The following is a 19266-nucleotide window of genomic DNA, read 5'->3' on the forward strand; positions in this document are numbered from 1 at the left end:
AGGGAGTTCATGTAAGATTAGAGAGGAGGCAAATGCAACAACCCCAGCGGATAATTCAAAAAGCAAATAGATGTTTATATCGGATACAAAGCTCTCCGATTCAAACACATTATTGAGAGCATCTGGGTGTCACGATGAGTGGTAATTATCTTTGGTATTGGCTTGTCGGGCGCTACTTTCCCGGTCTTAATCTGCATACTTTGTTCCAACAGCCATTTTGATGTTGTATTGTTTTTATTTTCCAAATAAAAGAAAGACACATTCAACAACAAAATTCAGTCCCATCACCAATATATTTAGTTGATCTCCCATTTCATACTGATACTTGGATGTCTTTGTAATTGTTTCAAGAAGTCTAGGAAAAAAACAGTTCCCGAAGGGCAGAGGGGCCAAGAAGCTATATGTTTATAATGAAGCTTGAATAATTCCATGGATACGCTCTGTATGATATTGAGTCAACACTGAAAGTTACGTATTTTTTGTTTAACAAAGTAAGGCACAAATATTGTAAACTTTGCAAGAAGTCTTAGCCTGGAATTCACTTTTGAGGCATCAAAGAGTACGTCTTTCTTTCAAGCTGTTTTTTTTTCTTATTTTTATTTAGTAAGAGAGTTAAAATATATCATAATATGTTACATGGCAGTATTGAAAGTATTACAGCCTCAGTAACTGTTATTTCTTGGAACTAAACTTTAAAGTTTAGTTTTGCAACAATTCCAAATGAATGTTCAGTAGACTTCAATCTACTTATGTTTTTATGTAGAATTCAAGCAGCCTCAGAGTGCCAGTTATTCAAATCATAAACTTAAATGCCAGAGGTCATGGGTACATAAAAGACCACAATCAAAGATATATGGATATTTGCCTTCAAAGTTGTCAATCATCTCTATTTGAAAGAGGCCCTCAACATCTCATCCTCTTTATATTCAGTCTCAGTCTAAGGTATTTTATACTGTTACAGTTTTCCCTCTAAAATTCATATACTGTATATATAATATATTCTAAGGAGTTTCCTCAGTTAACCTATGATATATTGTTACGTCATGACTACACCTTCTTTCTTTCTTCATGGAGGACGTTTTACCCCCTCAGATGATTTTCTGATAATCCTAGAGGCCAGAATGAATGCACCATATTTTGACTTGTAGTGATTGCAAACACTGCACACTGAAGAACGTGCTTTTTAGATGTTCTAACCTAACCAACTGAATTCACTCCAACTTTTTTTTTTAAGTATGCTGTTTATTCATCTAAAACCCCTGCTGCATGACTATATGAAATGAATATGTGAGCATGATCAGGAGTAAAAGATGTAGCTTTTGCTCTCATGTTTTTATTAATTGTTCTGTGGTCGATATCTTACTGTAAATTTAATTATATGGCTAATTTTGATAACATGTGTTGGAAGGACTCATTACTGAGGAAAGGCCCCATTAAAATCATCTTACTCAAAATTCACCGGTACCTTCCAGGTTTTAAGCCTTGTATTTTGTTAATGTCCTTTACTTTCCTGCCTGTATTTAGTCTGGAAGTTAGACACAGCCCACATGTGTAATGTTATGACATTTTTACAGCAGCAGCAACATTGTTCCCCATTTAACTTCAATGGAGGCAAGTGGGATTCCCAGGCACTTTCATTCTGTGTATGTCCGAAAAAAAAACCTTATAGAATTCTGGCCCGATATCAGAAAACGACAAGATAAATCACATTGAGAGTGCACAGTTGTGTGAGTTGGGGGAATGGAGGGGGGGGGGCAGGAGAGGGGTAGGAGAGAACCAATACAACAAAGGTATCGAATTCAGTCTGGTTGAAGACTGCACTGCCTGCACTTTCTACATGCATCTATGCTTGTCCAGGGATCATTTGCCAGGGTTAATTTAGTCCGTGCGCGCAGAGTGGCAATTTCATTCAAGTAATCACAGCACCCCCAAGAGGTAGACAGGTATTGTACACTTTGAGAATAAAGCTTCTCCATCACATCTCACCTCTCTGGTGTCCTTGCACCTCCCTCCTCCGCTGCTCACACTCCACTACAGATAAGGGCTGTTTGCCTTGTTCCCTGTAGTAATGCACTGCAGGATTGGACGGGCTCGCTCTTTGCTGCTAACTGTTTTCCTAGCTGTGTGTTTTGGGGGATTCTCGAGGAGTTCGTGGCGGAGGGGTTGAGCTGACAGTGACACATGGAGACTACTCTGGATGCAGGGGAGACGTGTCAACGAGTCCCCACAGAAACAAGCCCGGGCCTGAAAACTAATACCAGTTATTGTAGCTTCGTGCCCCGCTTTGCCGTGTCCTCCGTCCCTGCACATCCTTCTATTAACACAGTCTGACACAGCCATAAAGATGATGGAAGGGTTTAGCTTTTTCCTAAGCCGGTGTCTGTATTGAATTATATTTGATGCCTGGTATTTGGATTTTTTCAGAGCCTACCATCATCACTACCCTGCCATCGACACTTGACGTCACCGTCGGGGAGAGTGTGGTCTTGCCCTGTCAAGTAAGCCACGATCCCTCGCTGGAGGTGAAGTTCACATGGTTTTTCAATGAGCAACTCATCCACTTTGGGAGCCATGGTGGATTCTTCGAGAAAGTGGGCGGCGTAAGTCCAATGATTTATGTTCATGTACTTGTTTGCATGTGATATTTCTATGACACTACGGGAACAAACTGAAGTTTCATATGAAGCGTTGTCTAAATTGGCTGCTGACTGGGAGAGATATACCCACTCCGACTGATACTTTCATTTTTAGGGAAATGAAAGGAAATAGATCACTATCTCTGTTTCAACACTTGTTCAACAATGTTAATTTAGTGCTAACTGTTGCGACATTTAGCACTAAATTAACAGTTAGCACAGTTAGCACTAAATTAAAAGAAAAAAGCAACAGCTCAGAACTGGAGGCACCAAAGGGGTGGAAAAACACTCAGGATTTTGATATGGTTCCAAACTGAAATAAAATATCACAAAGAGCAAATTCACAAATGCCTTTTTGAAATGTTTTTGTTGAGGTCATGTTCTAGTAACATATGTACTAGGAAGCTCTCAGTTTCACCACAATGCTTGCCAAAAGGTTACAATAACAAATTGAAAATGGGTGTTGATAACATTAACTCCTATGTAATTTGGGGTACTTTGTGGAAATTTTATTCCCCATCATTGAAAAGAAGGCACAGGATAAAAGGGAAGTAGGAAAGAAAATAGGTGTCTGACATAATGCCAGTGACAGGTCAGCCAGGACCTTAACTAATGATTTGCAGTCAAAGTCATTTGTACCCATGTGGTGTGAAATCTAACAACTTATTGTGTTCAGCAACATAAAAAATGGACAGTGCAGACAAAGCCATCACACTGGAGTCCACATGGGAGACGGGCCAGTTGTAAAGGTTGTGTCCTTCATTATTGTGATTAGTGGGTAATGAGTAGTCCTGCTTTTGGCCTTCATGGGCCTACATAGTAGAGGAGCAAACATAAAGTACCCAGAGGCGGAAAGACACAGGTACTCACAAGTCAGTGTGCCTTCAAACTGAAGCTTAAACAAATAGGAGTAATGAATGGCCTACAAATAGGAGTAATAAATAAGGGCAACTTACCCCATATACCTAATGATAATCCCCACACCGTGGCAGGTTTTTGTCAATTATTTTTTGTGAATACGCTGCCAGTAATATAACACAAAATTGTATTCATCAGAAAGTTATTTTTACCGTCGACATAATTTTTCCCAAAACAACAGAATTGTTTTTTGTTCTGTTTTTTTTTAAAAGACTGTGTTGTCGATTGTGAAAAGAAAAAAACATGTCAAAAAGTTTGACATTATTAGCTCAATGCTTTGCAGAGGCACATAATGTCAGCTTTTTATTTAATCTAACGGATCCTTTTTTTTTTTTTCTTTTATCTAGACACAGGCTTGTCAGATGACACAGTGGCTATGCACGATATGATCGGTAGCCCCACATCATGACAGGGGAATCTAATGCATCCTCCCAGCCCCCACCAACCACTTTTGAACAGTTATTATAGTAGCCATGCAGTATTTTTCCATCAAAATCCATGAGGCTGCCTCATCTATCAGCTGTCAGATTGGTCTAAATGCACACTAAATGGACCACCTACACATTTGTCACATCACCTGACAAATATTTGCAATACTCATTAAACCATCTAAAACAGACAGACAGGCGTTAACACTGACTGGATTTCTCCTCTGATATGTTTAACCTAGCACTTTATAAATAACTAAGGCTATAGTCGGCTTATAAAATGCATGGTTTGTCCTCAAAGCACTTGTTTAGAAACACGTGCACCCAAGGCTGAGCTTTCCATGAACTCTGTCATTCAACATTGATCTCTCACCTCTGAGTGTTTTCACCTTAGACCATCTGTCTGATCTTGGAAACCTGTGTATATTACTATTTCACATCCGTTTCCCCTTTAATTACCCTGAATATATGCTGAATAACCAAGAAGCACTTTCGTTCATAATGGTTGAATTTAATCTGTGACACAGTTTCTCCTTAAAAAACTTCTCCATAAAAGACATTGATTTTTTTTTTTCAACACAGTGAGCTTTCACTGAATAAAGGTCAAGAGGTGATGGAAGATTAATTGGAATATCAATATTATATGTCTTCTTCTTTTAGCAGTGTCATAATAAATTCTGCTGCAGTGAAGAGAGGATTTTTGTATCCGGTGTATTATTTATGACCTGAAAATCACTGCCAGTGGTTTATTTTAGAAAGAAATTTACATACTGTATATGGGCTGCAGCTGCAGTCTATGTTTTTCAGACAATTTCCAGCCTATATCACAGTTTATGATACACACTCTTGTTGTTTTATTCTATAAAATATACATTTTCCTAGAGGAATGCACGTGTAAAAACAAAAATATTTGTTTCCTTTCCAATCTTTTTATCATTTTTGTCAGGTTTACTGTCTTTCTCTAATACTTTGCTGTACATCTACCCTTACATTAATTAAGCCACTCCATAGAATTCTTACGGCTATCGTGCCACAGCTTTCTACCATCTCTAATTTATTATGGGTCTGCTCTGCTCTAATGAAATGTTAATGTAGCAGTGGGAATTGCAATAAAAAGACTCCTTAAAAGAACTAACTATTAGACTAGGCAATGGGTTGCTCCTCATACCCAAAAGAGTTCTGCGCTGCGATCAAAATAAAGCACTTTTAATATTTTGACAATGATGAAATAAATGAATTGAGTGTGCCCTATTAGACAGACATTAATGTGTCATTCTTGGAAATTGTGAAGAAAGGCTGCAGGAGAAGTCTTCAATTTATTTTCAAATGTACATGGGAATGAGCTTCCTGTTCTTATATTCATTGAACAAAAGTACACTTGAATTACATTTGCTGTCTTACCAAGCCTCGCTTATGTGTGTGTGTGTGTGTGTGTGTGTGTGTGTGTGTTTGGGTTTTTTACATGTTTTGAATGGCAGCAGCATTCTGCAGGAGACATTATGATTCGCAACATCCAGCTGAGGCATGCAGGAAAGTATACATGTGCCGTGCAAACCAAGGTGGACAGCATTTCTATTGCTGTTGACTTGGTTGTCAGAGGTAAGACAAAACAAGTAACATCCATTTTTTCTTTGACTGACGGATAAATCAGCTGCCTGTGTTAAGGACTTCATAACAGTTCAAGCATTTATCATTCATATATTAGTGACTGAGGTGGAAGTTTGTTAGTTGTAGTTATATTTGCTGTGACTGGCTCTGTCACACTGATTAAGTGATGGGACAAACTGAATGAAAAGTCTTCTATTTTCTTCTTAGAGGATCAAAGAAAATTTGCTTTCTATGTAGACCCAATATCTTCCAATGTTTTTATACTGAACCGATTTTGCTAAAGTAGCTGCGGGTCACGGATACTTCTGCAACCCTCTCCTCCATCTTCCCCCTTTCCTGATTTACATTTCTCCCTCTCTTCCCACCTACCATCTTTCTGTTTCTCCTCTTTCTTGCCTGATTATGCTTTCTATCAGGTCCCCCGAGTTCCCCCACCAGCATCCATGTAGAGGAAATCACTGATACCACAGCCTCTCTATCCTGGAGGCCTGGTCCTGATAATCACAGTCCAATTACGGCATACACCATCCAGGCTAGGACACCGTTTTCCCTTGGGTGGCAGGCTGTCACCACAGGTAAGCTCTCTCCAACCAGCCGTGGCCTCCTGCAATCATGCGCCGGTCTTCTTTCTGCTTTTGAGAATATTGAAAATGTAATTTTTACCACGGCACCAACGGTGCGCAGTTCTAGCGTGACCAATGACCGCCATTTTATCGGACTCTCGGGAATCCTGAAACATGGATCCGTCCTTACGATAAAGCTTGTTCCAGGATTGTAATATGCTTGTGCAATTGAGTGAAGCACCGATGGATAGTGGATGTAATTTTCTCCACATCCTTTTTAATGGGGCCCTTAGCATTCATCCATCAGTGGAGTAATGTCCATTTATCCCGCACTGTATACCTTGTTCCATGGATATTTGTGTGAATTAGGACCACTTTTGTCTAAGATACTTCTTCCATGCTCATTGATTCACCAAATTAGTGTCATATATTTGAAATAGAACAATATTATGACCATACAGGTAGACACCGCTTTGTCTGTCAAAAACGGAAATGACTTTTCGTGCATAGCACTGATATTGATGATTTACATTTACCACAATGACAAAGTCATTCCTACAAACTAGCTGCTTGACTTCAAAAATGTATGGCTAAATTGATGAAAATGTGATTGTGAAGCCTTGTGAAGCCCTTTCCTTGTTTATTACGTTACCACACCTAATAAATATCCCTTTATGGGATTTACACTTGACCCTGTGTTGGAGGCACCGTAATTTGACACACACTAGGGAACAGATATAGATCTCATGTTTCTAGATACTGAAAGGGATTCTGTATTTTTTTTTGTTTATTTGTTTGTTTTTCTAGTTCCAAAGGTTGTGGGCGGCCATAGGCTGACTGCTGCAGTAATAGACCTGAGTCCCTGGGTGGATTATGAGTTTCGTGTCCTGGCAAGTAATGCTATAGGGACTGGTGAGCCGAGCAAGCCGTCCAAACAAGCAAAGACAAAGGGTACCTGTAAGTACTGAATAAGCAGAAACACCTTTTTTTTAAAGCTTTTCACCCCAATGCTTTCACAAAGTCCTCCGCAGTTCATTTTTGTATGTTTTATAAAATTATTTTTGCTGAAGAAATGTATACCATTCTAATATTTGTGTATTCAATTTCCCATCAATTTAACATGCAAATGTAGCCTGTTTAGCTTAACTTACTGCTTAACATCAAATCCCCAATGCACCATGTCATAACATGTAATTATGGACAATAATGATGCGACAATAGTGATGCGAGAAATCGTTGATAGATTGTCACAGTTTTAAAGATTGACATAATGGTGAAGTTCCACATCTTGTGATGTTCATGTTGTGCTTTATATTGAGTCTAAATGATGGTATTTACATTCAATCAATTATTCCAGTCAGCCATACCAGTGAGTGTTCTGTTCCTCAATGCTCATCATTTCACATTTCTTTTACAGACAGCATCAATTAACACTTAACTTCCATTCCAGGAAACTCATACAGTTAATTTATATTTTTGTCATAATTTGTTATTTATATGTTTAGGAAAAGGAATGCATTACATGGCTTATGGCTTATTGTAACTAACTGATTACTGTTCATAGATTTTTTTCATTTGGCCTGCTCTTCTAACCATTTGTTATACAAGGCCTATTAACTGGTTTATTAAGTTATTGTATTTAATTTAACGGTAATCATGTAGACATATTCCAAAAGGCCACAGCAAATGGAAATGTATTAGTGTATTGGACCATCATGGCCCTGAAAGCATTGAATTTACCACCGTCATTCTATGTAGATGCCAGAATGAGACCAATGTGATGCCAAAGAAAAGGTTAAAATCATATTCAGCTGACATTCTCAAATGAACACAAGTTGTTCAAGTCAATAAAGATTTCAGGATTATTTTATTCTGGAAACCACTAAAGGTTAAATGAATCCATCATAAATTTGACTGGGTTTTTCTTTCTTCAGGTTTCATGAGCATTAACCTCAACCTGGTTTATCATAAACCTGCTGATGGTCAAAAATAAACTGAAATATCAAACTGCAAGGAAGCATAGAAGTCAACATTTGTGGCCCTAAACATCATAGGACTATACCAAATAATGCAACTTCTCCACAGTGTGTCATATTGGCCTCCAGCACCACTGTTAGAAACCTAGTAGTTGTCTTTGAACAAGAACTTTCATTAATCTCCCACATAAAAAAATATTTCAAGGACCCCCTTCTTTCACTTATATAATATTGGGAAAAATTCAGTATATTCCGTCTCAAAAAGATACAGAAAAACTAATTAATGCTTTTGTCTCCGACAGACTGGATTATTGTCACTCTCTCCTGTCTGGCTGTCCTAATAAGTCGTTCAAGCCTCTCCGCCTCATTCAGAATGCAGCTGCATGTGTTCTTACAGGAACTAGTATGAGGGATCATGTCTGCCCAGTATTGGCTTCTCTGCACTGGCTCCTTGTACAACTCGGAGTAGCATTTCAAATCATCCTCCTTACATATAAAGCCCTAAATGACCAGGCACCCCCTCATATCTTTTTGAGACAGCATATAGTTAGGCTGACTCTGCTAAGGGATATCGCATGAAGCACTTCTGTCATTCATAACACTCTTCCTATCCTCTCTGACTCGTGTCGCCTCATCAACGCACGGTAGTAATCTCATGCTTCCTCTTCCGAGTTCCTGGGCCGTCTAATTTTGCAGATTCCCAGGGGGTGGCTTGATCTACAGCAGTGGTCCTGCCAGGCACCCATCAATATTTCATGATTTATTTCACGTAGCTTATAGCCATAATTGCATTATATCACCAGAATCTTGTAGCTGTTAGCAATGCTGTCATTCGTACAAGATTGTTTGGGCCCGTCCCTCCACACCCTCATTCCAACCGTGTCTCTATCACACTCTTGCTTTCGATCTATGTCCTTTTCTCTCGCTCCCTGCCGCTACTCCAAGTGGTCGAGACAGAAGGCTGCTCGCGTTGAGCTGAGATCTGTCCAAGATCTGCCCATTAAAGGGCAGTTTTTACTTTCACCGTCGCCAAGTGTGTGCCCATTGGAGAATGTTGGGTTTTTCTAAATAGTTTGTTGTGTTGTCCAAATCTGCTTTAAATGTGAAACGTCATGAGAGTTGTGATTTGGGGCTGTAACTGACTTGACAAAAACTTCATAACAATTATGACACCATGTAGACAGTCAAGCTGTGGATTTGCGAATTGTTAGTAAGATAAAGCGCGATCGCATCCTGCTTCTTCAAACAAAACAATGCATACTGCTGGTATTGAAATATTCATGAATACTGTTTTTAACAGCACATAAGTGCAAACTATTTTCCCTAGGATTTTTAACATTTGCCAGATACAAAAGGGAAATTAAACAACAGGCCGCCAGAATGTTGTCAAAAGTCCAAGCATGTTACCGCTCTCTGTCTCTCTGCCAGCAACATGAAATATCACATCACGTTCTCATCCAGCATCACTTGAATTCAGCAGGGTTAAGCTGATCCGTCTCCTCTCTCCAGCTCCGAAGGTCACACCAGCTAACGTGAGCGGAGGCGGCGGCAGTCGCTCTGAATTAGTCATCACATGGGAGGTAAGCAAGCCTGTTCAGAACCCCATCACCCGTGGAGGAGCCAGACGCCGTTAGTCTCTCTGGATCTGCACCTCTGTTTCATTAATAACAGCTGAATAGCTTAATGTATGGCATTTCATTTTTAAAAACCGGATGGCAATAACAGCTTCTGTCACCCCGGGGGCAGAAAAATGTTTTGAGGTTTCAATAAGATAATTAAACCGAACAGGGCCTTTTTGAGATTGTTTTGCTGCACTTTTCTTCTTCCTTTTTCCTTTTCTATTCTACAAAGCCCCCAACTATCTCGCCTGCTCCAAAAGCACATATTAATTCAAGCTGCTGAAAGTCATCAACCCCTGCTGTGAAACGTTTCACAGAATCATTGCTAATGTTTCATAATGCTAGACTTGAATTGCAGTCTTACTTCTGCTTAACAAAGCTGTAGTTTTGTCTTGGCCCTGAACACTGTGAAGTTCTTTTGTTCCTTTTTTTTTTGTTTGTTTTTTTTGACATGAAAGTAAAATTGAACATTTATTTTCTTCAATTTTAACTTTTAAATTTTAAGAGGTCGATTTTTTTCATATAATTAGGCCTCAAACCAAAAAAAACAAAGACAAAAATTCCATTAGTAATATTGCTTACACAGTGCATGGTGATGATATTTTTTCTTTTAGGTGCACCTCATGTTGTGAGTCTGAAGTCTGAAATGTTGCAGGCCTGCCGTCACTGGCAGGAGAATATTATACGACTACTATTATAACCACTGGAAGGGTTAGAATTGAACAAGAAATATTGATATGCTTTTAATATGTCTATACATCTTTTAGTGGACAGAAGTGAACAGGATCAGTTTATCCCAAAGAACGAAGTCACGCAATATTAATGTGTGAGGCCCGTTATCGGTCATGTTGACGGCTCAGTTTATGATATCATGCTTAAAGTACTGTGTATCTGAAGTGTCCAGTGGTAGCTGTGTGTGCAACATGTTTGATTGGAAGGGAAGCACTCACTCATTTTTATGTTTAGTGTCAAACTGAAGGAAATGGAAATTGTTCAAATTACACGGTAAATTAATATAAAAAAATATTTTAAGTAGATTTTAACTAATGCCGTATAGTGTTGCCAATGCAAGGAATGGGTCCTCAGACAAATGAATACGGACAAATATAACGGCATAATTTTTTGGCTTTCACATCTAAGATGCATTCCATGTCTACAATACAACACTGTTGAATTATGTGTAATGTTTCCATTGCAATATTTACACAACAACAAAATTATACATGAGGTGTCGATCGAATAAAGATGAATAGAATATTAAAATGTAAAATCAAGTATTTTGGTCATGATATTTATTACACATCAGATAGATGCCTTATTCAGGGAGGCTTGAAAGCTGCATAATCAATAGATTACTATAGGCGAGTGAGCTTCCATTGCACTAAACCATGAATATATAAAGACCCCCAGACACAAGTACCGGACATTGATGTTTTTATCGTGGTCAAAAAAAGGGATAACAAGTATGCTTTTGGTCACCAGATAAAATAAGTTCAAACGTCAATCCTTAACTTAAATTGTGAATGATATCGCTGTAAAATAGCTCATACATTGTGTCTTACTACACAATTCATGCTTCTTATTCACAGGATGAAAGTTTAGATTTTAAAAATCCCCGCAGGGCAAACTACAGTCACTGTTTGAGTGACAATTAAAAGTGAAATCATCCTAAAGTTTATTTAGAAATGCACGGATGGGTTTTTATGTTTTATTTTGGCAGCCGGTACCAGAGGAGCTCCAGAATGGACCAGGGTTTGGCTACGTTGTGGCTTTTCGTCCCCTTGTCGCCACCGGTTGGATGCAGGCTGCTGTTCCAACTGCCGAGACCTCCAGATACGTCTTCAAAAATGAAAGTATCCAGCCCTTTTCACCTTTTCATGTAAAGGTGGGAGTTTACAACAATGAGGGAGAAGGGCCATTTGGACCTGTTACCACTATTTATTCAGCTGAGGAAGGTGAGTATGATATACCCGTATGCAAATGATTTATGATAATGCAAATGATGCAAATCATAACGGACCAATTTTAGCTTCTTTGTTAAAGTAGAGTTGTCCGCACAGTTGTCATAGAGATCATGAAGCCAGTTTTTCCACGGCATCTCACACTGCTCCTTTGACGAGAGAAATACCTGTGAGACAAATTTTAGGTACTCACTTTGAGGGGTCAACAAAGCTCAGCTCTTTATACCAACTCTAGAACCTGGCCGTGCACCCACAAGAGTCCGTGCCAAGAGCCTCTCCGCTTCCCAGATAGAAGTGTCGTGGAAAGCTCTGCCGTGGAATGCCAGCAAGAAACGAGTGCTTGGATATGAGGTGAGCTACATTGAAATGCTTTGTTTGTGTGCGATTCCTTTGGTTGCAAATCACAGTGCGAGCACAAGGCACGGCAACTAATGTTGTCGAGCCTTGTTCCCTTCTATTATTGATGAGTGTTTCAGGCTCATGCACCTTGGGCAAAGGAGATAATAGCTTGCTGCATGCATAATGGTCCAGCCTTGTCCCATGCCTGTGGGTTTAGTTGTGTTTCTCTTGTTACTTACCAAAGTACTGCAACTGCTCTGATTAATGTACTGATTTAACACTCTAAGGAACACAGCATTTAGCGTTTAATCCAAACACAAGCGAGCAGTCTCAGAAACTGCCTCCGCATTCAGTTGGTTCCTGTCATTTTAATTCCGCTCATTATTGAAATCCAAGACGTGAACAAAGGCCCTCCTTGCATCCACAGACAGCATTGGCTGTCAGGATACTAAATTGTTGACCACTCATTGTAAACAGAGGAAAAGAGCCTGAGTAAACCACTCCTGTGAGAAATGACAAATTATGTTTGTGCTGTCAAGCGTGCCAGCTATTTCCACCCTGACAAGCACAGTGACAAATAAATATCTATTATCAGTAAAAGTTGATGCAGGGGATTTTTTTAGGATCATCATCCTTTCCTTATTTGTTTTCCTTCTTTTCCTTTTCCTTGCATATTTGGCATCAGTCTTTACCCTACCATATAAACCATGACACATGTCTGATAAGATCAAGTGAGCTCATGCTGAGCCGAGCACAAGGTACATGAGATGACACGGTGCAAATGCTTGCGTCATCTCTCCAAATGAGCCCCTATCACTTTTTGTTCAGTTTGCACTTCATTGACACGGAGTAACAAAAAGCTTTTACGGCAACGGTTTTCTGTATTCAAAACTATGGTTCTGCCCTGTTGCTTCTCAGCTGCGGTACTGGAATAGAAGTGAAAGGGAAGACATGGCCAGCGTGCAAAGAACTGTCGGAAACCAAACATCTACTATTATTCACGGCTTAAAAGGCAGTACTATGTATTACATCTCGGTGAGGGCGTATAACACAGCAGGAACCGGGCCTCCCAGCAACATTGTAAATGTTACCACCAAAAAACCACGTAAGTGCCAGATGTAATTATTACTACTGGTGGCATTCTGCCCGTAAATAGCTTTTGTTTGAGGTGAATAATGTGTTTTTCTTGCCTCAGCACCCAGCCAACCCCCAGCCAAAGTGATGTGGAACACATCAAATTCCAAGATTATATTGAACTGGGAGCAGGTCAAAGCCCTTGAGAATGAGTCAGAGGTCACTGGTTACAAAGTAAGTACCCAGTCACCTGGTTTTATCTGCAAATTGTTTTTGTTGCCATGGCGTCTGTTCCAGTAGCCGAAGCTTTTTTCCTTTTTTTTTTTCCTTAGGTGCTTTACAAGAAAAACCGACACAGCAGCCCCAACGTAATGGAAACAAACACCACCTCTGTGGAACTTGCCCTTCCCACTGATGAGGACTATATCATCCAGATCAAGCCATTTGGAGAGGGCGGGGAAGGCAGCAGTAGCAGGCAGATCACCATCCCAAGGATACCAGGTCAGTAATCCAGTCCTCTGCTGCTGCCTTGCTAGAGCTGATTAGCGTCCATCGTCAATAAATAAACCAGAGACCAGACACATTATGTGCTGTATGGCATTTGAGAAGCTCGACCTTTTAAAAATGCTTTGCACATCATTTGAAACATTCCCTGCTTCGCTAATATTTGGCAGAGGAACATACTGATAATCTCATTCTTTTAATTACTCTTTCAGGACCCGATGCAGTGGGCTCTGCATCCAAGGTCTCCACTTTATCAGCACTCAGTACAATCGCACTGTCTTTCACAGCACGGACATCTTTATGACAAACAACTCCCAGGAGACACTGCATTTGAAGTGGAGACAACTCTGCAGTGGTTACACCAGCAGTGACCACTCTGGTGTAACCAGTTTACCCATTCATTATGATTTAAAAGGCAGAAGGAATTTGCTGGCAAAAAAGGGAAATTCATGCCACTTGGATGACAGGGAAGAAGTTCCCTTCAGCAGCTAGACTTAAAAAAAAGGAGATGTCGTGACAATGTTGTTACCAAAGCAGCTTTCATAAGAAAATGAATGAGGAAAAAAGGTCTTATATGCATTTTTTGTATGAAATGTGGAGCTTTTAGGGATTTTTTTTTTAAAAACCGATCGAAAGTGGATCTCTGAGTTTTGGGGCAGGAATAATTATTTTGTGCATGGCAAATTACAGCGAATTTCCAATTGTAGATACAGAAAGTGATTTGACAGCAATCCGTTTGTCCTCTAAGATAAGATAAGACTTGCCACTTTGGTTATAACAGACCATGGTGATTTTTCCAATGAATCATCACTTGCAAATCTACATTTTTTCCCAGCAATATTTCATAATGGTTCACTCAAAGGCCAACACTGATATGTTATAGTTATTGGTCATTTTGTGTGTTATGTTAATAATTGATATTGAAAGTCCTGTCCCTTGACAAGAAGTGTGTTAATACTTTAGCATACTGGTAGTGTTTATTAAACTAGTTGAGGAGAGCCAATGTTTGGATTTCCTGGATTTCATTATAACAGTGGACGTTGATGAGCACTGAAACTTGGTATCATTTAATTTGATTCCTGAAAATGCGAAACTGAAAGAAAATAACCCAAGTACATCATGTGCGTCAGAACAAGCCCGTTGTAGCAACAACACAATGACAGACACAAGGTAAAGTCCTGAAAAAAAATCAGACCAAAAGGTTGAGTCCATTATACACTAATAAGAGGCTTCAGCAGTCTAAGCTTGCCAAATCCATCCATATTTCACACTCCATTTAGGGCCAAGTAGCAAACAGAGTAAGATAAGATGTCTATCTTTCCCTCTAGTCTAGTCCCTCTAGTGTGGTCTTGCATCGGGCCACTTGCCAACTAGACAGGACCAAAGAATAAAACAGGTCGACGAGGCATATTTCAAGATACATAGATCAAGTTGATACCTCCTACTTTAATGGAATACTGGTTCTACTCCAAGATTCATCCGATTGTCTGAAAGTCAGTCCAGCCAACAAGCTGAGGAACCTCAGTTCAGACACTTGTAGCCACTTGTTCTGTCTAGCACGGTCCAAAGCCCATAAACTATCGGTACCGTCTTTTTTGAATGTAAATCATTTTTCGCCATCCACCGTAACAGATGCAGCTTTTGGTCCATTAGATAGATCCGGGGGATTGTTATGCCTGTGTCCATAAATTGTTATTGTGGACTGGGGCTCAAAAGTGTCCATAATTTTAAAATGAACCCAATTATGGTGGATTTGGTAGCAAATAAGAGATAGAGGAAAACAGAGAGAATCATAATGACGGCATATTAGATCGCTAAAAACTAGTCCAAAAGAGGTGTATAGAAGTAGCCGTGATTGAACGGTGATTACTGAATGTTGCAAAACTGGGCTTGAGCAGTTTGGTTTCCCAATTCCGCTGTGTGAGTAGAACCCAATGTCTTATCACACACACACAAAACCGAGAATATGACAGAAACTGCAATGATCAACCTGTCTAAATCCCTTTCATTCTCTTTCTCGCTTATAGAACACCCCTGAGATACGTAAAGTCTGTCACTTTGATAGTAGTTCCTGACAAATCCAGAAGTAAAAGAAACCATCTACCAGCTAAGATCACCGTTGTCTGACTTAGGGTTTCTGTGTTCTCACAACAGGACCACATGATTTGCCGCTTTCCAGCCTTGAGGTTCTGTCAATGCATATCACAAACAAGGAATGTGAGAAGCGAGTTACCCTGGCAGAACCCAACATCCGCTATAAAAGTTTTAATTCTTTAGACACCAGATGACATCTTAATTCATTATCAACAGAGACTTTACTGTGATCGGTACCAATCACTGCATAGAACTCCCCATTGCACAGATTAATTTACGATACGAAAAGCATAAAACTTACCCTTTCTTTGCAACGGAAATAACCTACATACATCCACTGAGGCTAATATAGAGAACACCATTAAACATTGTAAACTCAGACTGCCTAAGTCTTGCATTAATGTTAAATGTCGATCTTTGATAAAATGGTACAGAATGAAGATGAATGCTCGGCATCACGGCCATTGACCAGCTTTTCTCTATGTGTGGATAACAGAACTTTAAGAAAACTAGAATTATATTTAAGCATTAGCATGCCACCATTTCAGTTCTAGTTTATGCAGTTGAGAGACAAAGAACTCTAAATCTGATGAAGCCCTGAAAGCCATCCGTGTGGCAGCCTCTGACTTTGTTACCTGAATCGGCACACTGGGCTGTCAGAGATGCCTCTGCTGGATCCCTTCTCCTTTGCTGTTGGACTACACTGGTGACTGAAACCTTTTGGCTGTCTCATTCTCCTCCTTCTTTCAGTTAGCCCTGTGTGTGGAGCTATTCTTTGCCTTCTGTGTGCCTCATCATATGTTCAAAATCCTCAGGTCCTTAAAGAGCCTTAACTTATCATGTGTATATCAAAAACATTAGAAACATAGAACTATGAAGCAGCCGCAGTGAAGTTTACATGCCGTTGTGTTTAATAGACTCTGTACGTCATATATGAGGCCTGTTGCATTTTTATAGGTGTGTATTCTTAATAAAAAGGTTGCTGCTGATCTTTCCTCCACCCCCTCCGATAATCTCCTGATGCCATGTGGGACTGCAGACAAAAAGAGATTCTATTGGTGGCTTGTAGTAGTTCTAAGAGAATTGTAGACTACTGGGTCTCGTTCAGAATCATGCATCAATAATTGTGTGATATACTGTTTTGTACACTTCAAATCATTTATATAAAAGAACCTTTCTAAAAAAACAAATGATTTACTTGGTTTTTATGTTGTTACTCGGTTTCATACTGTAGCTAACTGTTGCTCGGCATGACTGTACTTTGTCCTCTCTCTTCTGATCATCTACAAACTGACCAAATGGCTTTAGGAACATGCAAGGTTCATGTATCTGGTAGGTATGTGTATATGGTATGTGTACCCTGAGATCTGAACCTTCATCAGCTCCATGTTTTCGCTTATGTCTCAGTCAGCCCTTCGGAAATGTACTGGGTCTGCTGTGCACTCAACATGAGGGCATCCTCTGTAACTGTTTGTTGTTTATACTGTATTAATAAAGATGATTGATTTATAGAACGATGTCAAGCTCCGTTGGTCATTCCATAAATCCATCTGAAATCTGATATACCGCAGAATTTATTGAGCAGCGACGTCAATGCAATTGACCAAATCCGGGTCAGAAGATTATTCTCCTCTATTATTCTGATTTATTCTATAGGAAATACAAGCACAGTGATTTTATAATGCAATTCAGAATGGAACCTGAACTCAAATGAGCCATACTAAAGTTGATAATTGGAGGAATTATAACAAAAACCTGATAAATTGTTTGAGTGTGTAAGAGAGAGAGAGAGAGGGAACTGAGGGATAGAAGAAAAATGGCAGATGACAATGATAAAAATGATTATGTTTGTATATACCACGACTGTGGATGCATCGCATGATGTAATAGGATATAAAAGATGACATAATGGGTATGGCCAGTGAGGAGAACACAAATTATAATAGCCACATATGAGGACTTGGAGCTGCAAGAGAAAATACAAAGCTGAGAATTACAAGGGATTAGATAATGAAGGGGGATCAAAAATAAAACTCCTTCTTTTCAAGTCTCCAAAATCTTAAATTCCCCTAAATTCAACTAAGTACTTCCTCTGCCTAAGATCCTTAAGGCCTGATTAATTGACTCATATTTCAAACTTTTAGAATTATCGCATCCTCAGGGGTATTTTCGGATTTGAGAAATTCCCTCACTGATCACAAAAAACAACAACCAAAAAAAACTACTCAAATAATTGGGGGTTCAAAGAAGTATACATCTTATAAAGATTCAGTTAAGAGCAGATACAGTAACAGTATACTGAGTCTGAGCCATGTGGAGATATTTTGCGGACACAAAAAATTCACTAGATGGTGCTAAGAGCATACAAATATTCAGTCAAACATACCCAATATGGCCAGAAGATAGCCTTGCCTGATCAGGCAAGTTTCCTATTCAGACAAACTGTCACTTTATTAGAAAAAAAAAAGAAAACAAACCTAATTTTTGTATTTGATTAATAATTATAAAAAAAAAAATCTCTGCCCACTATGTTTTTAATCAAGCGAATTCCTTCCCCATTTCTTTCAGAATTTCATAGACAGCATGGGAATCATAGTGAAACATTTATTTATGCATGTATGTTTTCCATTTAGACTGAAAGCAAATACATTAAATACACATCACGGAGCACTTAAGGAATGTAGAGCAAAAGCAATAAAGAACTGAAACAACAGAGCGCTAGGACGCTCTTGACTTTAAAAAGGCTCATATCCATATTCTCTACATTAACAGTTTCTAGTACAACGGGTCCCCTAAATGACTGTAATCTGTTGAGAAACAAGTTTTCACTGGGTTCAATGCACATTCCTTGAAGACAGTAACTTATTTTCAAAACAGTTCCTGCTCACCTTGGTCTCAGAGTAGAGGTTGTATTGTGTTTGCCACGGGATTTGAAAAACACTCCTCTAAACATAAGGCACCCTTACACGATACATTCCTGTTGCATTGCTTCGATTAAACTGACTGTCTCAACTCTTTTACATAACCAGACACACCATCTCCTGTTGATTTCTACATTGTTTACTGGATAACACACAGAAAAATGGATATCAATATATAGATACAAGCCTCACTTTCCCGAGAGCACGCAACCACCGATCCCGATGCCCGCAGTCATCACTCCTCCATCAGTAGTGCATCCAAAAGTACAGCAGAGTTTATAGCATATCATTGCAAACCAGTGCCTTCTTCACAACAGCCCAGTGTGTTACGACCAGGAAAAAAAACAAATATACAAGTCATCTCTTTTTCCCACAGAGGTACAAACAGCAGGAGGGGGTAAGGTAAGAATTGTACGACGAGTGCCGTGGTCACAAGTTGTGAAAGGCAATTTTGAATATTTCCGACTAAGTTATACATTTTGGCTATGATTCAGGACACATGAGTTCACAGTTTTCTCCCTTTAACATGACACATGATAAGAATAATGGCTGCTTATTGCAAATTTCACAAGCAGTGCGTTCACTGCTTCAGTTAACAGTAGCACAGGGTTAATAACACAGCGGA

At 39.4% G+C, this 19266-nt stretch overlaps 1 protein-coding gene across 2 annotated transcripts in view; it reads left to right on the top strand.

Moving 5' to 3' along the window:
- cntn4 (contactin 4) overlaps positions 1-17248 on the top strand; it is a 176299-nt gene extending 159051 nt beyond the window's left edge. The window contains exons 13-23 of one of the 2 annotated variants that reach the window (XM_086167710.1): positions 2425-2600; positions 5461-5581; positions 6007-6165; positions 6961-7110; positions 9639-9709; positions 11469-11703; positions 11945-12060; positions 12967-13153; positions 13244-13356; positions 13455-13623; positions 13839-17248. In XM_086167710.1, the coding sequence (XP_086023836.1) occupies positions 2425-2600; positions 5461-5581; positions 6007-6165; positions 6961-7110; positions 9639-9709; positions 11469-11703; positions 11945-12060; positions 12967-13153; positions 13244-13356; positions 13455-13623; positions 13839-13930 (1589 nt within the window). In that variant the 3' untranslated portion in view covers positions 13931-17248. The remainder of the gene's footprint in view (positions 1-2424; positions 2601-5460; positions 5582-6006; positions 6166-6960; positions 7111-9638; positions 9710-11468; positions 11704-11944; positions 12061-12966; positions 13154-13243; positions 13357-13454; positions 13624-13838) is intronic. The other variant, XM_086167712.1, reaches the window with a different exon arrangement.
- Positions 17249-19266: the final 2018 nt, after the last annotated feature.

The sequence above is a fragment of the Fistularia commersonii genome, chromosome 21 (genome assembly GCF_037954325.1).
Source record: "Fistularia commersonii isolate RoL2024-O1a breed Wild chromosome 21, RoL_Fcom_v1.0, whole genome shotgun sequence".
Classification (NCBI taxonomy): domain Eukaryota; kingdom Metazoa; phylum Chordata; class Actinopteri; order Syngnathiformes; family Fistulariidae; genus Fistularia; species Fistularia commersonii.